The sequence below is a fragment of the Jaculus jaculus genome, chromosome 22 (assembly GCF_020740685.1).
Source record: "Jaculus jaculus isolate mJacJac1 chromosome 22, mJacJac1.mat.Y.cur, whole genome shotgun sequence".
Classification (NCBI taxonomy): Eukaryota; Metazoa; Chordata; class Mammalia; order Rodentia; family Dipodidae; genus Jaculus; species Jaculus jaculus.
Window position 1 is genome coordinate 12,974,426 of NC_059123.1, and position 20,341 is coordinate 12,994,766.

Genomic DNA, 20,341 nt, shown 5'->3' on the forward strand with positions numbered 1-20,341 from the left:
AAAAACAAAATTTTTTTTTAATTTGTATTAGCATTTTCCATGATTATAAAAAAGTCCCATGGAAATTCCCTCCCTCCCCACCCACACACACTTTCCCCTTTGAAATTCCATTCTCCATCATATTACCTCCCCCAAAAAAACAAAATATTTTAAAAGCCAGTACAGAGCTGGAGAGATGGCGTAGGACTCATGTGCAACTCTCCAGGCCCCATGTAAGCCTGATACACCAAGTCCCACAAGAGTACAAGGTCACCATGTGCACAAGGGGGCACACTCATCTGGAATTTGACACAGTGGCTGAGGGCCCTGGCATGCCAATTCTCTCCCTCTCTCTCTTGTTCTTGCTCTCACATTAAAAAAAAGATGAAGAATGGGCTGGAGAGATGGCTTAGCGGTTAAGCGCTTGCCTGTGAAGCCTAAGGACCCCGGTTTGAGGCTCGGTTCCCCAGGTCCCACGTTAGCCAGATGCACAAGGGGGCGCATGCGTCTGGAGTTCATTTGCAGAGGCTGGAAGCCCTGGCGCGCCCATTCTCTCTCTCTCCCTCTATCTGTCTTTCTCTGTGTGTCCGTTGCTCTCAAATAAATAAATAAAACATAAAAAAAAATTTAAAAAAAAAGATGAAGAAGAAAATTAAAACCATAATAGCAAAGCAGCCAGACATGGTGGCACACCATTCCTGAGCTAGAGTGAGACCCTACCTCGAAAACCAATAAATAAATAAAGCCACTGAAGCTGGGCATGGCAGCACACTCAATAAAGAAAAAAAAGTCAGTACATTTTCATGTTTCTTAATTTGTTCCTGGATTCCCCCCACCCCCCAAGGTAGGGTCTTGCTGTAGCCTAGGCTGACTTGGAATTTACTATGTATTCTCAGGCTGGCCTTGAACTCATGATGATCACTCCTACATCTGCCTCCCCAGTGCTGGGATTAAAGGCATGCACCACCACGCCCGGCTGGATTTTCTTCTATTCCACTTTGGTTCCAGCAAACAGGAGCATAATTCTCTCCTGCCATGAGGCACAGCCATCCCCAGTTAAGCTCTCTTCTCAAATTATGCAAGCACAGCACACATAGAGCCAACCAGTGTGAGTGCTTTGATCTTCCTTTTTCTTGTGTATCACTTTTCAAAGTAGGGGTCCCAGCAGACCTTAGGACAGCCTCTCCCCAAGAGGCTGCATCACATCCTGCCAACAGCTCGGGGTGTCAGTGCAGCTGCTAGTGAAGCCATGCAAATCTTTGCTCCCCACATCAGGCCCATCTTTATTGTGGATTTACATGCACTTTTTTGCTTCACTTTGTGAATGAGCGTTATGGAAAGGAAGGAAAGTGTCCCGCCTTGTCTTGTGTCTCAGGATTTTCCTGGCCATGTTGTCAGTTCTATTATGCTGTCTTTGTTCATCACTGTGGGACACGGTCATGCATTAACTTTGCCATTGTCAAAGTAATTTCCCCTCTCTTCTTTTTCAGCTCTACTGACCTCTGTTGAAACCATACAGAACTGAAGGTATGGGCCTTCAGCAGCGTGAGGAGAAACTGGACAGTCGATTTTAAATCTATGAAATTCATAGTGCTGATGCTTGACCAGAGCATCGTTTTATCACTTTTGGAAAATGTTTATTCCAAAACAGCTCTCCTGGCTCATGTGTGTACTCCGTGATGTCAAGGTTATCATTCTGACACCAGCTTGCTGCTATGACTCCAGAGCACATCAGTCAAGGTGCTTCTTAACATGCCGTCTAGAGCCGGATCCCACTTAGTTGCTGATTTCCACACTCTGATGTTTAAGTCTAAACAAGCTTACATTTCTTTTTGCGTTTCAGTAAAGTTACAATTTCCAAAGAAGCTTGTTTTCTTTCTTCTCTTTTCTTTCCATTTGGCTACTGCAGTGCTTTGTTTGACACTTAATTTGTACAAATTTTATATAAATATATTTAAAAATGTGCCATTTATTACTACTAAGTGAAATATGTCCTGTTTTCTGCTACCACTCTTTCTCAGCCAGTCAGATTGCAACGTCAGCAGTTACCACCACCACGCTCTTGTCAGCTTAACACACGCTACTGCTTTTACCTTTACTTTAAAAAGTTACGTGTAGGTATTTTGAAGTACTGGACTTACTCGTCATCGGGGAGATGCGCACAGCGACAGCGGGCCCAGCTCAGCACTTCGCGTGTGTACAAATGTAATTACGTTCGTTGTGCACGTGGGGTACAATGAGCACGTGCACAAATGAGGTGAAGCTTCTTACTATCATCCAAATGCAAGCGCTCATGTCTCATTTATTTTTTATCATGTTAAATAAATGTTGATGTTCTTAAATCACTTGTATTAGAACGTTTTTCCAGCATCTACCATGAGAAATCTGAGGGCTGGGGCATAAGCATGAGGCCCTGCATTCAGTCCTCAACACCAGAAGAGAGACTTCTAGAAGAAAAAGGCAGCATCATAAAAGAACCTTGTCTGTCCAGTCCTCCCGGGTCATGGCTGAGAAATCTCAGGCTGAGAGAGAGGTACTGGCTTGTCCCATCAGTCACAGCACGTTCCCTGTAAGCCCGCACCAGCATGCACACTGAATTTCCTGAGTCTTCTGCCATACTTATTTCCACGCATTTCCGAGTTTCAGTAAGTAGCTCTAGCTTTGTGCATCTGTAGTTCCACTCTGCTTAGAGATTGAATCTTGGGAGTAGCGTGGGCCAGGCAGGGCCCTTCCTCTGACATGGGTAACTAGAAACTGTTGCACCCCTCTCTCTGTCCCTCCCTCGGAGAGCGTCCTCTTAGAATGCACTCTGTGCGGATAGTCACGCTCATCAGAATCCATTACACTCTGTTTCCTTTCTCACCTCCTGCTCCAGCGCTCCATTGTTGCCAGAGCACAGGGAACTTGATGCTTTTTGATTTCTGTTTAGAACAGCTAAACCAGAGTGCTGCTGGCCAGGCCTGCTTGCCCTCCCCCATGCTCGTCTAAAGAGGACTTGGAGTTCATTCAGAATGCACAGGAGAGCAGGCGCGCACGCGCACAACACACACTAACACACAAAATGGACTGCAAATGGATGTAGCTGTGTTGTAGGAGATAAAAATACAAGCCTAAGCTTCACCTTGACCCAAACATGTCACCAAAGTCTCTGATGTTGTCCCTTAATCATGATATCTTTGTTAGACTTTTCTTCTTTTTTTGTTACCACAGAAAGGTCTCATTCTAGCTCAGGCTGACCTGAAATTCACTACATAGTCTCAGAATGGCCTCGAACTCACTGTGATCCTCCTACCCCTGCCTCCTGAGCACCGGGATTAAAGGCCTCTACCACCACACCCAGCTGACTTTTCCCTCTCTCTACCCCCCCCACTCCTTTTTTTTTTTTTTTTTTTTGTCATTATGCTGGGAGAATTTCTGTTATTTGGGTTTTGTCTGGCTTTTCACAGGGCTTTTGGTTTTAAGTTTGAGGGGACTGTTGAGCGTGCATGGATGCGTGTGTGTGTGCATTTGTGTGTGTGTTGCATTTTGTTTTTATTAAATGTAACTTTTTTGGTAGTATTTGGAATTACACCCCATCTTCAACCTTTTTTTTTTTTTGTCCTAAAAAGTGTCCCTTTTTAGGATGCCTGGGAATCCTAGGAGTTTGCAGAAGATGTGAATTTACTGTGCATTTCAGAAAGGATGAAGGAGCTGGACAGATGGCTTAGCAATTAAGGCACTTCCCTGCAAAGCCAAAGGACCCAGGTTCAATTCCTCAGTACTCACATAAGCCAGATGCACAAGGTGGTGCATATATCTGGAGTTCATTGGCAGGAGGCCCTGGCACACCCATTCTCTCTCTTTCTCTCTCTCTCTCTCTCCCCCTCCCTCCCTGTCAAATAAATAAGTAAAATATTTTTAGAAAAATGAAGTAGGGACTCGGGAGGCAGAGGTAGGAGGATCGCCGTGAGTTCAAGGCCACCCTGAGACTACAGAGTTAATTCCAGGTCAGCCTGGACCAGAGTGAGACCCTACCTCGAAAAACAAGAAAAAAAAAAAAAAAAAGAAAAAGAAAAAAAAGAAAAAAGAAAAATGAAGTAGGGGCTGAAGAGATAGTTTAGCATTAAGGCAATTGCCTGTGAAGATCAAGGACCCAGTACCCACATAAGCCAGATGCATAAGGTGGCACACACATCTGGAGTTTGCAGCAGCTGGAGGCCTGGGCACACCCATTCTCTCTCTCTCAAATAAAATAAATTGTAAAAATGAAAATTTGAGGTTTTGAGGGAAAAACAAGTAGAGCTGTAAACATGTGAAAGGAAGCTAATTGAGGCTTTCAAGAAAAAGACTGAGGGCTGGAGAGGTAGCGTAGCAGTTAATACACTTGTCTGCAAAGCAAAAGGACCTCAATTCCCCAGAACCCACATAACCCAGATGAGGTAATGCATGCGAGTGTCTGGAGTTTGCAGTGGCTGGAGGTCCTGGAGCGCCCATTCTCTCCAAAGCCTCCAGCTGCTGCAAACTCCAAGCACATGTGCTACCTTGTGCATCTGGCTTACGTGGGTCCTAGGAAATCAAACCTGGGTTCTTTGGCTTTGCAGGCAGGCACCTTAAGCACTAAGCCATCCCTCCCACTCTGTGATTGCTTTCTAAATTACCATAATCATTTCTGTGACTGTATTCGTAGCACTTGGGAGGCAATGACAGGATCATTGTCACGAGTTTGAGTCAGCCTAGGATATACAGTAAAACAAAAACCTGTGGCTGAGGGAAAACAGAATCATCAGTACATGCACTTTGTGAAAAGAATATATAAAGAAGCCGGGCGTGGTGGCGCATGCCTTTAATCCCAGCACTCGGGAGGCAGAGGTAGGAGGATCACCATGAGTTCAAGGCCGCCCTGAGACTACATAGTGAATTCCAGGTCAGCCTGGGCTAGAGTGAAACCCTACCTCAAACAAACAAACAAAGAATATGTAAAGGGCTGGGGAGATGGCTCAGCAGTTAAGATGCTTGTTTGCAAAGCCTGCCAGCCTGGGTTCAATTCCTCAGTTTTCACATAAAGCCAGATGCAAAGTGATGCGTACATCTGGAATTCATTTGCAGAGGCAAGAGGTCTCTCTCCCCTTGCAAACAAATGAATAAATAAATTTGTTGTTTTGTTTTGTTTTGTTTTCCAAGGTCTCACTGTAGCTTAGGCTGACCTGGAAGTCATTATGTAGTGTCAGGTTGGCCTGGCACAGAGATCCCAGATGAATAAGTAATTTTTAAAAGTATATATAAGCATGCTGGGCATGGTGGCACACGCCTTTAATTCCAGCCATCGGGAGGCAGAGGTAGGAGGATCACCCATGAGTTCAAGGCCACCCTGAGACTGCATAGTGAATTCCAGGTCAGCCTGGGCTACAGTAAAACCCTACATAGAAAAACCAAAAAAAAAAAAAAAAAAATATGCAAGCAGTAACCTTTAACTCTATTCATATGATTTAAAGGCATACAAGAATATCTGAAACTACTAAGAATGGAATCATGAGGCCTGCAGGGCAAAGGAGGGGTCAGGAAGATTGTGGGGAGTTTCAGGCCAGACTCAAAGTAGATTGATGGTCAAAATGAAAAACAAAAAAATTTTGTTGTTTGTTCAAGTAAGGTGTCACTCACTCTAGCCCAGACTGACCCGGAACTCACTCTGTAGACCCAAACTGGCCTCAAACTCACAGTGATCCTCCTACCTCTGCCTCCGGATGGCTGAGAGAGATTAAAGGCATCTGCCATGCCCTGCCCAGCCCTAAATATAATATATTTGTTTGTTTGTTTGTTTTTTGATGTAGGGTTTCACTCTAGCCCAGGCTGACCTGGAATTCACTATGTAGACTCAAGGTGGCCTCATTTATGGCAACCTCTTCCTACCTCTGTTACAAAAAATATATTTCAGCCTGGCGTGGTGGCACACGCCTTTAATCCCAGCACTCGGGAGGCAGAGGTAGGAGGATTGCCACTGTGAGTTTGAGGCCACCCTGAGACTCCACAGTGAATTCCAGGTCATCCTGGGCTAGAGTGAGATCCTACCTCAAAAAACCAAAAAAAAAAAAAAAGATATATATATATATATATATATATATATATATATATATATATATATATATATATATACACACATACATACATACATACATACATACATACATAATCTTTATTTTTTAGAGAGAGAGAATTGGCATGTTAGGGCCTCAGCCACTGCAATTGAACCCCAGACACTTGCGCCACCTAGTGGGCCTGTGCAGCCTTGCACTTGCCTTTGTGCATCTGACTTATGTGGGGTCTGGAGAGTCGAACATGGGTCCTTGTGCTTCACAGACAAGCGCTTCAACCTCTAAGCCATCTCTCCAGCCCAGGCTCTACTTCTAAAAAGACATATTTCTTAATGAAAGGGAAGTTAAAATGCTTAGGAGAAAAATGCCTCATAAAAATTTGACTTTTGAGGTGGGCATGGTGGCGCACGCCTTTAATCCCAGCATTTGGGAGGCAGAGGTAGAAGGATCCTCATGAGTTCGAGGCCACCCTGAGACTACATAGTGAATTCCGGGTCAGCCTGAACTAAAGTGAGACCCTACCTCAAAAAAATTAAATTTTTTTTTTTTTTTTACTTTTAACTTGTTTGTGGATGTATTTGTGGTCAAAGGAAGCAAATGATTAGACATTTTCCAGAAAGGGGACACTTTCTCTACCACAGTCTTATCTTCTCTCAGGTGTTCCACCCCACCTGCCGTGCTGTGCCCCAGCTAGCGCAGTTCCACCGTGCCCTGCCGGAGCTGGAGTTGTTTCTGCAGCCTGCTGAATCTTTTCCTAAAAGGTGGCAGCTACTCATTAGCAAAGCCCAATCTTGATGGCAGGCTGAACAGGAAAGCTTTCAGCAGGAGAAATGTTCTGGAGTAAGGCATGCCGGCACTTGCCTGTAACCGATAATCACAACACTCAGGAGGGAGAGACAAAGGTGGGAGAGCGGATCAAGAGTCAAGAGTTCAAGGCCTGTCTCAGTACATAGTGAGCTCCAGGCTAATCTGGATATTCTCCCCCACCACCACCACACGCACACCACCATTTCTCTTGATAGTGTAAGGGACCAAGAATCGCTGAAGAAAGACCCCAGACCCGAATACTTGAGTAATATGTAAAAGCAAAGAGCCAGCACGCGAGGCCAACCATTCATACAAAATGGCAACCATAAGAGGAGCTCACAGGCCCCTTCTGAGCCTAGCTAGGGGAATTTTAGCAGCGATTGGCTAAGCAAGCAGCAGTTACATTTGTACACCTTTGATTGTCTGTGGCCCAGATTTTACCATCACTGGACATGTTTAGACATGTTTTAGAGACTTTGCAGGAGCTGACTCAGCCCTGGAGCCCGCTATCTTGGGCAAGTCCTTTTTTTGGTCACAGTCCAGAGGTATTGCAGGAACTGACTCAGGCCCCAGGTGGCTATCTTGCTATCTTTCCCCGGCCACATGCCAGAGTCGCTGTTGATTTGTGGTTTTTCCCAGAAGTCTTGCCTAAGTCTCCAGGAAACTGAAACTTTTGCCTAGCTATAAACTGGAGCAAATTTGATCCTCTCATTCACCCCTTGAGATAGGTTCCACCTCAAATCCTTGAGAGGGGTCTAGGGGTTGATATTGGGACTTTAATCCCACACAGGGCATAGGAAGGAGGGCCACCCAGTCACCACCAGTTTCTAAGGTTAATTTAGTTAAGGTCTCCTTTAAGATCTGATTCATTCTCCCTACCTGGCCTGAATTCTGGGGACAGTAGGCATAATGAAGTTTCCAATCTGTCCTCACAATCTTACAAGCGAGTGTGTTACCTGAGAAATGAAGGCGGGTTCATTATAAGATCCCAACAACGAAGGCAGTCCTTAACCAGCAATGTGGCCATCCTTCCTAGAGTTCAAGTCAGCACCCCCTTAGCTACACCTTTGTTTTCATCCACGTCCAGGTGGAAAGGCAGTGCCCGTGCTGGGGCCTTAAGGAGTGCCTCCTTGGGCCAGTGGAAGGCTCTGTCTCTGGGGTCCAGTCCAAGGCATTCTCCTGCTCCTTGGTGGCCTCATAGAAAAGCTTAGCCATTTCCACGAACCCGAATCCTGGCACCCAGAGTCCACAGAAGCCGGCCGAGCCCAAGAACTCACAAGCTTGTCACCGAGCTTTGGGAGTGGGGACACTGAGGACCATCCCTTTCTGGGCCTGAGACAGCAGGCGTTGGCCCCCCTTGAATATGTTCCCTAGGAACATTACCTCCCTTTAGCAGAGCTGTGTCTTTTTCGCAGATGCTCAATATTCCATCCGGTCCAATCCTATGAGCAAGGCCCCAGTCGCCAAACGACAGGTTTCTTTGTCCGGGACAGCTATACGGAGGTCATCTACATACTGTAGAAGGGTTATTTGGGGTGTGCCTGCCGGTACTCACCCAGGTCTTCATGGAGTGGCTTGTCAAAGATGGTGGGCGAGTTCTTAAACCCTTGTGGTAGCCTAGCCCAGGTCAGCTGTCCTTTGAAGCCATGCTCCGGGTCACTCCATTCAAAGGCGAACAAGGGTTGGCCAGCTGGAACCAGTGGCAGCTGAAGAATGGGCTTCAGGATCCCACCCCACAGAGACATCCCACCCAGGCGGCGAATTGCTCGGCAGGGCATACAGATTGGGCACTGTGGGGTGAATGTCCTGTACTCTTTTTTTAACTTCCCTTAAGTCCTGCATAGGTCAGTAGTCATTGGAGTGGGGTTTTCTTACCAGCAGAAGGGGGTTGTTCAAGGCAGACTGGCAAGGAACTAATATCCCTTGTTCCCAGAGTCGGTTTATGTGAGGTCTCATCTCTGCTTTTGCTTCCCAAGACATGGTGTACTGACAGACTCGAGCCACACTAGCATCAGCTTTTAGTTGTACCAAAATCGGGACCCAATGTTTAGCTAGCTCCATCTGATTTCTTTCTGCCCATACTCCTGGAATTTCCTCCCATAATTTTTCCAAGTACAGTTCCTTGTTGGCAGTCGGAGGGGGCAGGGCATAGAGTTTGTATTCTTCCTCTAGAGACACAGTCAGAACATGTATGGGGCCATTTGCATTAAAGACATGTACTCCCTCGGGGTTAAAATGGATTTGTGCCCCCATCTTGGTCAGGAGCTCTCATCCCAGGACCAGGTATGGGCACCCTAGGGATGACCATAAATGAATTACCCATCCCATTCCCAAGTCCACTTTTCTTCAGGAAGTCCATGGATATTGGTTAGTTCCCATGTTTCCTTGTTACACAGGGCCCACAGGTTGTTTTAGGATGGAATGTTCCACCCCTGTGCCAACTAGGAATTCTACCGGTTTCCCCTCCACCCTTAGGGTTACCCAGGGCTCATGGAGGGGATGTAAGCCCTGAAACCCTTAGTCACTCAGTTCTTTTATCTCCAAAACTTTTGGTCCTTTCTCCCTCTGCTTTTTGGGGCATTCTTCCAGGGTCCTATTTCTTTGTAGTAAGCACACTGGTCTTTTTGGAGACAGGGTCATCCCTCTTTTCTTGAGTGATTTGTTTGTCTTTCCCCCTTCCATAGACCATATCTCTTAATTCTCAGGAGTCAGATCTCTCTCTCCCTGTAGCTGCCAGTGGTAATCTGGCAAGTCCTTTTGTTTGTCTACCTTCTGGGGTCTCCCTGTTGTTGTAGACCTTTTCTGCTCTGGCTACGAGCTCTGCCATCTGCTTACCCGCGAATCCATCCAGTCATTGGAGTTTTCTGTGGATGTCTGGTGCCGCCTGGTTGACAAAAGTCATGTTTACAATGGATTTCCTTCACTTCAGGGTTGAGGGTTGAGGAGTGTGTAAGTCCAGTAGTCGCTCTAGAAGGCCCCTGGGCTTTCCTCCTTACCTTGTGTGGTGGTTTGAATAGATGGCCCCCAATATATTCAGTTTTTAATTTGTTTGTAGTTTGCATCTGCAGCCACCTGGCTGGAGGCAGTGTCACTGGGTGGATCTTAAGATGAAGTGGTGGGTTTCAGTGAACCAAGGGAAAAGCCATGTCAATGTTGGCCTGGACCACTGTGGGCTGCCCTTTTGGCCCTGGAACCGACTTTTGGGCTGCAGCTAGCATCAGTTCTCTTTCCTCAGTCGTGAAGACTCTGACCTGGAATTCACCATGTAGTCTCAGGGTGGCCTTGAACTCACAGCTTCCTCTAACCTCTGCCTCCCGAGTGCTGGGATTAAAAACATGCACCACCATGCCCAGCTTAATTTTTACTTTATGTATTTGCATGCGTGGGGGAGGCATACCAGGACCTCTTGCAGAGGATTGCACCATGGTTTGAATGTGGCTTACATGGGTGGCTTGGGAATTGAAGCTGCTTTTACAAACAAGCATCTTTAATTTCTGAACCACCTTCCCAGCCCCTTCCATTTCTAACTAACATCCTTGTTTAGAGTTCCTTACTATTACAGCACTTGGAAAACAGGGTAATGTGAGTTTGAAGCCATCCTGGTCTACACAATGAAAGCTGGTCTCAAAAACAACCAAAGATAGGGTCTGGAGAGATGGCATGAGAATCTAAGTTAGGATCACAAACACCCACGTAAAAGCCGAGCATGATGTGACAAAAACCTGCAAGCCCAGTGCTGTGGAAGTGGAAGGAACCCTGAAAGCTGCAGGCTAGCTATAGTGGGCTATAGGTTCAGTGAGAGACATTGTAGGGCCAGTATGGTGACAAACACCTTTAATCCCAGAATTTGGGAGGCAGAGGTAGGAGGATCGCTATGAGTTCAAGGCCACTCTGAGACTACATAGTGAATTCCAGGTCAGCCTGAGCTTCAGTGAGACCCTACCTTCAAAACCAAAAAAAAGTTAATAAAGTATAGACCAGGTGTGGTGGCACACACCTTTAATCCCAGAACTGGGGAGGCAGAGGTAGGAGGATCACTATGAGCTCAAGGCCAGCCTGAGACTACATAGTAAATTCCAGGCCAGCCTGGGCTAGAGTGAGACCCTATCTCAGAAAAAAAAATCACAATTATGTAATAATTGTAATAGAAAAAAATGAATTGTATGGCTAGGGGTAAAACCGAGTGTTAGAAATGCTTGCTGAAAAAGTACACAGCCCCTGGGCTTAATCCTTATACTGCTGAAGAAATAAACCAAAAAAGTAAAGTTTCTTTATATGTGTCTTTCTTTCCTTCCTTCCTTCCTTCCTTCCTTCTTTCTTTCTTTCTTTTTTTTGAGATAGGGTCTCACTCTAGTTTAGGCTGTCCTGAAATTCACTATGTAGTCTCAGGGTAGCCTTGAACTCTCGGAGATCCTCCTACCTCTGCCTCCCGAGTGCTGGGATTAAATGTGTGTGTCACCACGCCCAGCTTAGTTTTCAGCAACTGTGTACATACCTTCTCAACCTGGACTAGGGTTTAACATCTAGAGGGAAATTAAGCAAGGTTAGAGACCCCAAAACGAAGCCATCTGAACTATAAAAATGAGCAGTCTTAAACTGACTTCTCTAATTAGTTTGTTTAATTTTGCAGTACCAAAGCAAAATTTTCTTCCTATATTGTTTAATCTACCTGCATTAGTACTTCCCTCGCAGGTGGCTGAAAATTCATATTAATTCAATTATTGAACTTTGTGTTATATCAGCCATAACTGTTTCCCTTGAGTCCTAATTAAAAAGGTTGAGTCAAACTTAATGCCTACAGCATTTGTGCTTGAAAATTAAATAAATAAAATAAATCACCATTGTATTATTCTACATACCCTTGGAAAATAGAGAAAAAGAGAGGATCTTCTCTTTCAAAGGGTTAAAACCTGAGAAATATATTTTTAAACTCACTGGAAAATGGTTCCCACCTTCCAAAGGGTGAGGAAGAAAATCTAAAGTCACTTGGAATGGATTTGTTCAGCATGGGAAGAGCTGGCTAGAACTGCCAAGTTCACTAGCCATGGGGGAAAGCCTTGCTCTTACTTTCTTATTCACATGCAACTGTAGTCTTAGGGAAATGAAAAATCCCAATGGAGATAAAATTATTCAGATGGATTTAATGTATATACCACTTGACCAAGTCTATCAGACCTGGCTTTGGCTTCAGAGGTGGTTTTCCCATTACCCTCCATGGGCTTTGGACAGGAATCAAAGTCGCTTTCGAAGTAGTGCATCCTCATTTACGTTTTGTACCTAATTACCATTGGGTTGCATTAAAACACTATGCTGAGCAATGATTATTGTGTCTCCTAAAGAGCCAACGCTCAAGCCGGGTGTGGTGGCTCACACCTTTAATCCCAGCACTAGGCAGAGGTGGGCGGATTGTCGTGAGTTCAAGGCCATCCTGAGACTACATAGTAAATTCCAGGTCAGTCCAAGCTAGAGTGAGACCCTACCTCGAAAAACAACAACAAAAAGCCAATTCTCAGAAGCGTCTGAAGTAACCTGAAATCTAGCATTTTCCCAGCTTCACTGGGAGCTGAAACGTGCTATAGGGACCCCCCATTCAGATCCTAATTTGTTTTGTAAGAACAGAGCTGCCTAGGCAGGACCAGGAAGCAGATGAGGGCTCTCTGGAGAGATGACAACAGCTCTCATTCTAAAATAGACCATGTTCCACCCTTCATTGCAGCACCTCCTTTTCTTACCCTCCCCATCCCCCCACCCCCCACTCATTGCTAAACAGTGTGAATGAATGGACTTATTCTTTGGAGCCCGAGTCACACGGATCTAAGGAACCCTCTCTACCAGCTCGCACAGCTGCACTCCCGTGCACACCCTGGGACTGGCTGGGGAAGTTCTGCCTGTGTGTCCTCTCCCTCCACAGGAGGCTGGAGCAAGCACACCTCCTTCCACTTCATGATGTCAGGGTTTTGTCTGGGCCATGACTAAATCCACGGAGCAGGGAGTTTCAGGCACCAAGTGGTGGAGCTGGGAAGGATTCTAATGGTTGAGACAGACCTTGCCTTGTGTCGAGTGTTTGCGCTGGCACACGGGCCAATCCTAGTTCCCAGCTCGCCAAAGCCTCCCTGGGTACCCCCTCCCCAACTGCTTCCCACCTGCTTACTACCCCTCATCTACCTTTCCCTTGACAAAAGTTCGCTGCGTTCTTTACCAAATTTTTTGGGATGTAAGTTTTCAAAATATTCCCCCTAAGGGCACAATGGATCAAAAGGTCAACCTCAGCTACATAGTGAATTTGAGGTCAGCCCAAGATACAAGAGACCTGTCTCAAAAATAAAACATGGCTGGAGAGATGGCTCAGTGGTTAAGCTAAGGATCCAAGTTCAATTCCCTAGTACCCATGAGTTGTAGTCACATTCGCATGGCTGGTAGAAATCACCCAACCAAGAGCAGCTTCTGGGAAAAAGAGGTTTATTTTGGCTTACAGGCTTAAGGAGAAGCTCCACGATGGCAGGGGGAAATGATGGCATGAACAGAGGGTGGACATCACCTCCTGGCCAACATCAGGTGGACAAGAGCAACAGGAGAGTGTGCCAAACACTGGCAAGGGGACACCGGCTATAACACCCATAAGCCGGCCTCCAACAATACACTCCCTCCAGAAGGCGTTAATTCCCAAATCTCTATCAGCTGGGAACCTAGCAGTCAGAACACCTAAGTTTATGGGGAACACCTGAATCAAACTACCACAGCACATAAATCCTGATGCACAAAGTCGCATGTGTCTAGAGTTCGTTTGCAGTGGCTAGAGGCCCTCACACATCCATTCTCTGCCTTTCTCTGTTTTCTCTCCCTCCGTCTCTCTCTCTCTCTCTCTCTCAATATATATATATGTATGTATGTATGTATGTATGTGTATATATATATATATATATATATATGTATATATATATATATATATATATACACATACATATATATATATGAAAAGGGTGTGGTGGCACACACCTTTAATCCCAGCACTTGGGAGGCAGAGGTAGGAGGATCACCATGAGTTCCAGGCTACCCTAAGACTACATAGTGAATTCCAGGTCAGGCTGGGCTGGAGTGAGACCGTAACTCAAAAAAAGTATTTTTAGGTGGGCATGGTGGAGTGTGCCTTTAATCCCAGCACTCGGGAGGCAGAGGTAGGAGGATCACCATGAGTTCAAGGCCACCCTGAGACACCACAGTGAATTCCAGGACAGCCTGGGCTAGAGTGAGACCCTACCTCGAAAAACCAAAGAAAAAGTGTGTGTGTGTGTGTGTGTGTGTGTGTGTGTGTGTGTGTGAAAAAAAAAATATATATATATGATGTTATTTATTTATTTGAGAGAGTGGAAGAGGTAGTTAGAGAGAAAGAGAGAATGGACACCCAGAGCCTCTAGCCACTGCAAAGGAACTCCAGACGCATGCAACCCCTTGTGCATCTGGCTTACGTGGGTCCTGGGGAATTGAACCTGGGTCCTTAGGCATCCAAGACAAACACTATTACTGCTAAGCCATTTTCCCAGCCCCCCACACATGTGCCATGGCACATGTATGCAAGTAAGTAAATAATAAACAAATAAAACAAACCCCGGAAACTTCCTACACGAAGTCATAGAGACTCTGACAAGCATTGTACCCTGATTGCTACAGTGAGGAAAACCAGCTTGGCTTCATGGCCTCATGGACTGACTGACATGCAGAGAGAATTTTCTCTTTGTGTGGTAGTGTTTACCTTGCATCAGTCAATAGGCCTCTAAAAGTTTCTGGTCTGGACCCTTTGGCACCTCTAAAAGGAAATTTGAAAACTCTTTCCTCATGGGGTATAAGGTTTTCTTGAACAGTGCCCCTCGCATTGCTTGTCAGTCTTACCATTTAAATTCCATCTCAGGCCCTGCAGATGTGAGACCTCCGAGGGCTGGACCATCTGCAGAATGAAACCTGTTCATTCAAGCATCTAGTAAGTGCTTCCAAGGAACCAAGAACTTAATGAGCACCAACTATAGTACAGGAATGCCTGTGTTAACACAATTACTCCTCGTAAAGTTCTAAGAATTATTATTCATGGTTCACAAATAGGAAAATAGGCTTCCTGAATCCAGCTCATGGGAAAGCCAAAGTTCTCTGGCAAAGACCTGGCTTGGTTTGCAAAAGATGTGTTCCTCCTCCTCCCCCTCCCCTTCTTCCTCTTCCTTCTTCTTCCTTTTTTAGTTTATTCATTTATTTGAAACTAGGGAGAGTATGAGTATGCCAAGGCCTCAGCCACTGCAATCGAACTCCAGATGCTTGTGCCACCTAGTGGGCATATATGACCTTGCGCTTGCCTCACCTTTGTGCGTCTGGCTTACATGGGATCTGGAGAATCGAACATGGGTCCTTAGGCTTCACAGGCAAGCGCCTTAACTGCCAAGCCATCTCTCTAGCCCCTGAAAACAAACTCTACATGCATGTGCCACTCTGTGCATCTGGCTTTACATGGCTACTGGGGAACTAAACCAGGGTTTTTATGTTTTGTAGGCAAGTGCTTTAACTGCTGAGCCATCTCTCCATCCCTGGTCCTCATTTCACACTCTAAACCTGGTCCTCATTTCACACAACCAATGTAAGAGACACAAACCACAAGTGCAGAACCACAGGGTCACATGTAGCCTAGGCTAGCCTCAAACTCAATATGTAGTTGATGGTATTGAATTCTCAATCCTCCTGCCTCCACTTCCCAAGTGCTGGAATTATAAGACAATGGTTTGTCACACCCAGCTACCTAGACATGCTTTTTCTTAGCCAATATGTGTCCTACATAAGACTGTGTGCATCATGAGACAGGACTTTCTGGAAGTCACAGAAAGACCTTTTATGGGTGGGAAGACAGCTCAATGGTTAAAGTGCTTGCCTCCAAAGCCTGCCAGTCTGGGTTCAGTTCCCCAGGACCCACACAAAGCCAGATGCACAAAGTGGTGCACTTTTGGAATTTGTACACAGTGGAAAAAATACTCTTTATTCTACCGTTCTCACAAATAAACATTTATTTATTTATTTATTTATTTTTTTGGTTTTTCGAGGTAGGGTCTCACTCTAGCCCAGGCTGACCTGGAATTCACTGTGGAGTTTCGGTGGCCTCGAACTCACGACAATCCTCCTACATACATATATACATATATATTTTGTTATTTTCAAGGTAGGGTCCCATTCTAGCTCAGGCTGACCTGGAATTCACTATGTAGTCTCAGGGTGACCTTGAACTCATGGTGATCCTCCTACCTCTGCCTCCCAAGTGCTGGAATTAAAGGCGTGCCCTGATAAGCCTACTCACTGTCTCTCATTGCTCATAAATAAATTAAATTTAGGCAGACATGATGGCGTGTATCTTTAATCCCAGCACCTGGAAGGCAGAGGTAGGGGATTACCACCCTAAGACTACATATTGAATTCCAGGTCATTCTGGGCCAGAGTGAGACCCTACCTTGAAAATGGAACAAAATGGAAAAAAAAGAAATACTAAAACTGATCATGAACAAAAAATAAATAATAAAATCAAGATGGCATGTGTGTGTTGGGAGTTTAGGGAAATTTGATTTCTGCCCTGTTACCACCTGCTTCTGTTGTATTTGCTTTAAAATACTTCCTTTTAAACAGTGCAACATAAATTAACTTGGATCTCCATTCTAAGGGAGAAGGGTTACCGTTAGAGTGTCCCTATGAGGAACTCACACTCCAGGGTTGTCTCGTCATAGCTTCAAGTGCCCCTAGTCAGGAACACACACTCCCCAGGAGGCTACTTGAGCATTTCAAGGGTCTTTATGGAAATGTATACCAGAAGGCTCATTAGTTAGCATAAAGGATGTCAGAAATACTTTTTTTTCTTTTGGTTTTCTGAGGTAGGGTCTCACTCTAGCTCAGGCTGACCCAGAATTCACAACATAGTCTCTGGATGGCCTTGAATTCACAGAGATCCTCCCACCTCTGCCTCCTGAGTGCTGGAATTAAGGCATGTGCCACCGCGCCAGGCCAGAAATACATTTTTATTGGTGAAATGAATGGTTGGATGGTGTCCTAGGTCCGTGGCAGGCTGGGAAGGGTTCCCAGCCCCTGTCTCTCTTATACCAATGGGATCAATGTGCCCAGAGTGTAAACAGGGTCTCGCTCCAGCCCAAGCTGGCTTGGATTTCACTATGGAGTCTCAGGGTGGCCTAGAACTCACAGTGATCCTCCTACCTTTTTTCTTTTTTGTTAAAGAGTCTAAGTTTCTTGACATCAGGGATGTATATATTGGCCTGACTCATAGCTCATAACGTAGTGCAAAGAAGTGTGATTGAGAACAGGGCTGGGCATGTGGCTCAGTGGTAGAGCATTTGCCCACCACCCCAGAATGCACCAGGCCCAAGGTTCAATCCCTATTAAAACAAGCTAGGTGTGGTGGCACATGCTTTTAATCCCAGCACTCAGGAGGCAGAGATAGGAGGATTGCTGTGAGTTCAAGGCCAGCCTGAGGCTCCACAATGAATTGCAGGTCAGCCTGGGCTAGAGAGAGAGCCTACCTCGAGAAAAAATACCACCAAACTATAACCCAGTGGGGAGTCTGAGCAGCACCTTGGGTATCAGGAGTTGTCACTGGGGTTTCAGCATGTCTGGGCACGTCTGGCAAACTGGTAAGGCAAGGCTGCTGCCTTGGAGGCAGAAGAGGCTTCCTGGGACAGAAGTAACTCATTGTACCGGTAGGGGAAGAAGGGCCTCCTAAGAAAGGCTTAGTCATTGCACGGAGGGGGGGGTGGTTCACAGGCAGCGTGGGTAGCTGTTACTCAGATCTGTCATCATTCTAGCCCATGGAACCCTGTCTAGAGATCTCTAAGGGAGAAAAACAGTTCTGAGCAAAAGGGTTTCACTGAAAAGTGCCGGTAAGGTTGGGTGCAGCAGCCTGCTTGGGGGTTCCCCTCGCAGTAGGTCAACAGGGCGAGTTCCATTTCTGACCACACACTGAGCACTGCCTGTTTTGTCTTGAGCCAAGGAGGGGGTGGGGGACGGGAGGGACTGGTGTGCATGACAATCTGCTTGCTTGCCAAGTCCCCCATTTTAGGAACCCCAGAAAGACCCAGGTGCCCTAACAGTAGGCAGGGAAGTAGAAGGGGTGAAGTTCAAGTTAGTATTGTGAATGAGACCCCATTTATCCTGAGGTTGATGAGTTTGAATACCATGCCAAGCTATCCTGTGGTATATAATCAAACACTTGCTGAGCAACTGACACATGCCTGTTAAGCCAGCTCCTGAAGACTGCCACAAGTTCTAGACCAGCCTGGGCTACACAGTATTGGGATGGCCAGGGCTACATAGAAAGAGCCTGTCTCAAAACAAAAACCATGAAGGCTGGCATGGTAGTGCACGCCTTTAATCCCACCACCGTGGAGGCTGTCAATTTGACTACAGACTACAGGGCTGGAAAAATGGATCAGGGGTTAATGTGCTTGCTTGCAAAGCCTGATGGCCTCGGTTCTGGGGAACCAAACCTGGGTCCCTAGGCTTCATAGGCAAGGACCTTAACTGCTAAACCATTTCCCCAGCCACCCCCCCCATTTTTGTTTTCTTGTTTGGTGTTTTGAAGAAGGGTTTCACTCTAGCCCAAGCTGACCTGGACCTAAATTCACTATGTAATTTCTGGCTGGCCTCAAACTCATGACCATTCTCCTACCTACTTCCCAACTGCTGGGATTAAAGGTATGTGCCACCATGCCAGGCCCTTGTTTTTGTTTTTTTTTTTTCCAGATAGGGTATCACTCTAACCCAGGGTGACCTGGAATTCACTCTGTATTCTCCGGGTGGCCTTGAATTCATGGTGATCCTCCTACCTCTGCAGTTTGATGAGCATAGTATATACATTTTGCCAGACAGCAGCAGATGTTACACTCCTAGGGCTCATGACTACCACTGTTTTAAGTTTTCAGTATCAGGGATGTATTCCCTCCCATGGAGCGGGCTTCCAGTCCAAGTAGAGTGCGGTTGGTTTCCACCATGTCAGACGTGCCATTATTGCACCTGTTGGCTCATTCGGCCTGGCTGGCCAAATATAAGGGTGCAGTGTCCATTTGCCCTCAGGCTTTTGAGACAAGGTCTCATGTAGCCCACTGGCCTTGAACTCACTAGGCAGCTGAAGGTGACCTTGAACTTCTGATTATCCTGTCCCACCTTCCAAGTGCTGGGTTTACAGGCATGCATTACCATGTCCAGTTTATGCAGTGCTGGGAATTGAACTCAGGACTTCGTTATACATGTTATGCAAGCTCTTTTCTAACAGAGCTGCATCCCCAGCACTATTTATGTTTTCTTGGGGTTTTTATGAGACAGAGCCTCATTCTATAGCCCCAGACTGGCCTCTAACTCATGGCTAGGCCTCCTATATCAGCCTCTTGAATGCTGGGATTTTAAGAATAAGGCACCAGGCCTGGCCCCTGTTTATTTATTTATTGGTTTATTTACTTTTTATTAAAAAAAAATTTTTTTTTTGAGGTAGGGTCTCACTCTACCTCAGGCTGACCTAAAATAACACTACTTAGTCTCAGAGTGGCCTTGAACTCACGGTGATCCACCTACCTCTGCTTCCTGAGTGCTGGGTTTAAAGGCTTATGCCACCACGTCCTGCAGCCTTATTTATTTGTAAAGTTCATTTGTGAATGTAATGTTAGCAACTGAACCCAGGGCCTCCTGAGTTGTAAGAAAGCACAGGCCACCTCTGAACTCTGGCTTTCAGTGGTCCTAAGAATCCCCTCCTGGAGAGTGTATGCTCCGGAAGAAGTGCCCTAGAAGGGGGTAATTTGGGCTGCTTCCCAGCCTCCCTCATAATTGCTTTCCTTTACAAAACAAAGGCATAGCTTTTCCATATCTAAATCTGACAAAGGTGAAAGACTTTCCCCTCAGGTGAAACCCACCCGGACAGCAAAGAGAGAGTGCTAACTGAGAAGTGAATGGGTTACAGCAGCATGCCTTTCACTAGCTGGGGGGGTTTCCTTACCTTGATTCCCCCCTCCCTTTTTCTTTCTTTCTCTAGCCCAGGCTGACCTGGAATTCACTATGTAGTCTCACGCTGGCCTTGAACTCATGGCAGTCCTCCCACCTCTGCTGGGATTAAAGGTATGCAGCACCACGCCCGGCTCATTCTTTCCCTTATTTTATTCATTTACATGTTTGTTTTTTTAAAAAAATACTTTATTTTTGTTTATTTATTTGAGAGAGGGAGAGAAAGAGGGAGAGGGAGAGAGAGAGAGAGAGAGAGAGAGAGAGAGAGAGAGAGGGAGAGAGGGAGGGAGAGAGAGAGAGGAAGGAGAGGGAAGGCAGGAGGGAGAGAGAATGGGTATGTCATGGCCTTCAGCCATTGCAAATGAACTCCAGATGCATGCACTACCTTGTGCATCTGATTTGTGTGGGTCTTAGGAGTGACGTCTCTAGATCTTGTTTTTTATTTTTCATTTTATTTTTGTGTTTTTGAG

At 45.8% G+C, this 20,341-nt stretch overlaps 1 protein-coding gene across 16 annotated transcripts in view; it reads left to right on the forward strand.

Annotated features, from left to right (window-relative positions):
* Plekha5 (pleckstrin homology domain containing A5) overlaps positions 1–2,321 on the forward strand; it is a 199,426-nt gene extending 197,105 nt beyond the window's left edge. For all 16 annotated transcript variants that reach the window (XM_045139576.1, XM_045139578.1, XM_045139581.1 and 13 more), the window contains one exon: positions 1,470–2,321. Coding sequence is in view for 1 of the 16 variants with exons in the window: in XM_045139578.1 (XP_044995513.1) it covers positions 1,470–1,504 (35 nt within the window). In the remaining 15 variants the exon portion in view is untranslated. The remainder of the gene's footprint in view (positions 1–1,469) is intronic.
* Positions 2,322–20,341: the final 18,020 nt, after the last annotated feature.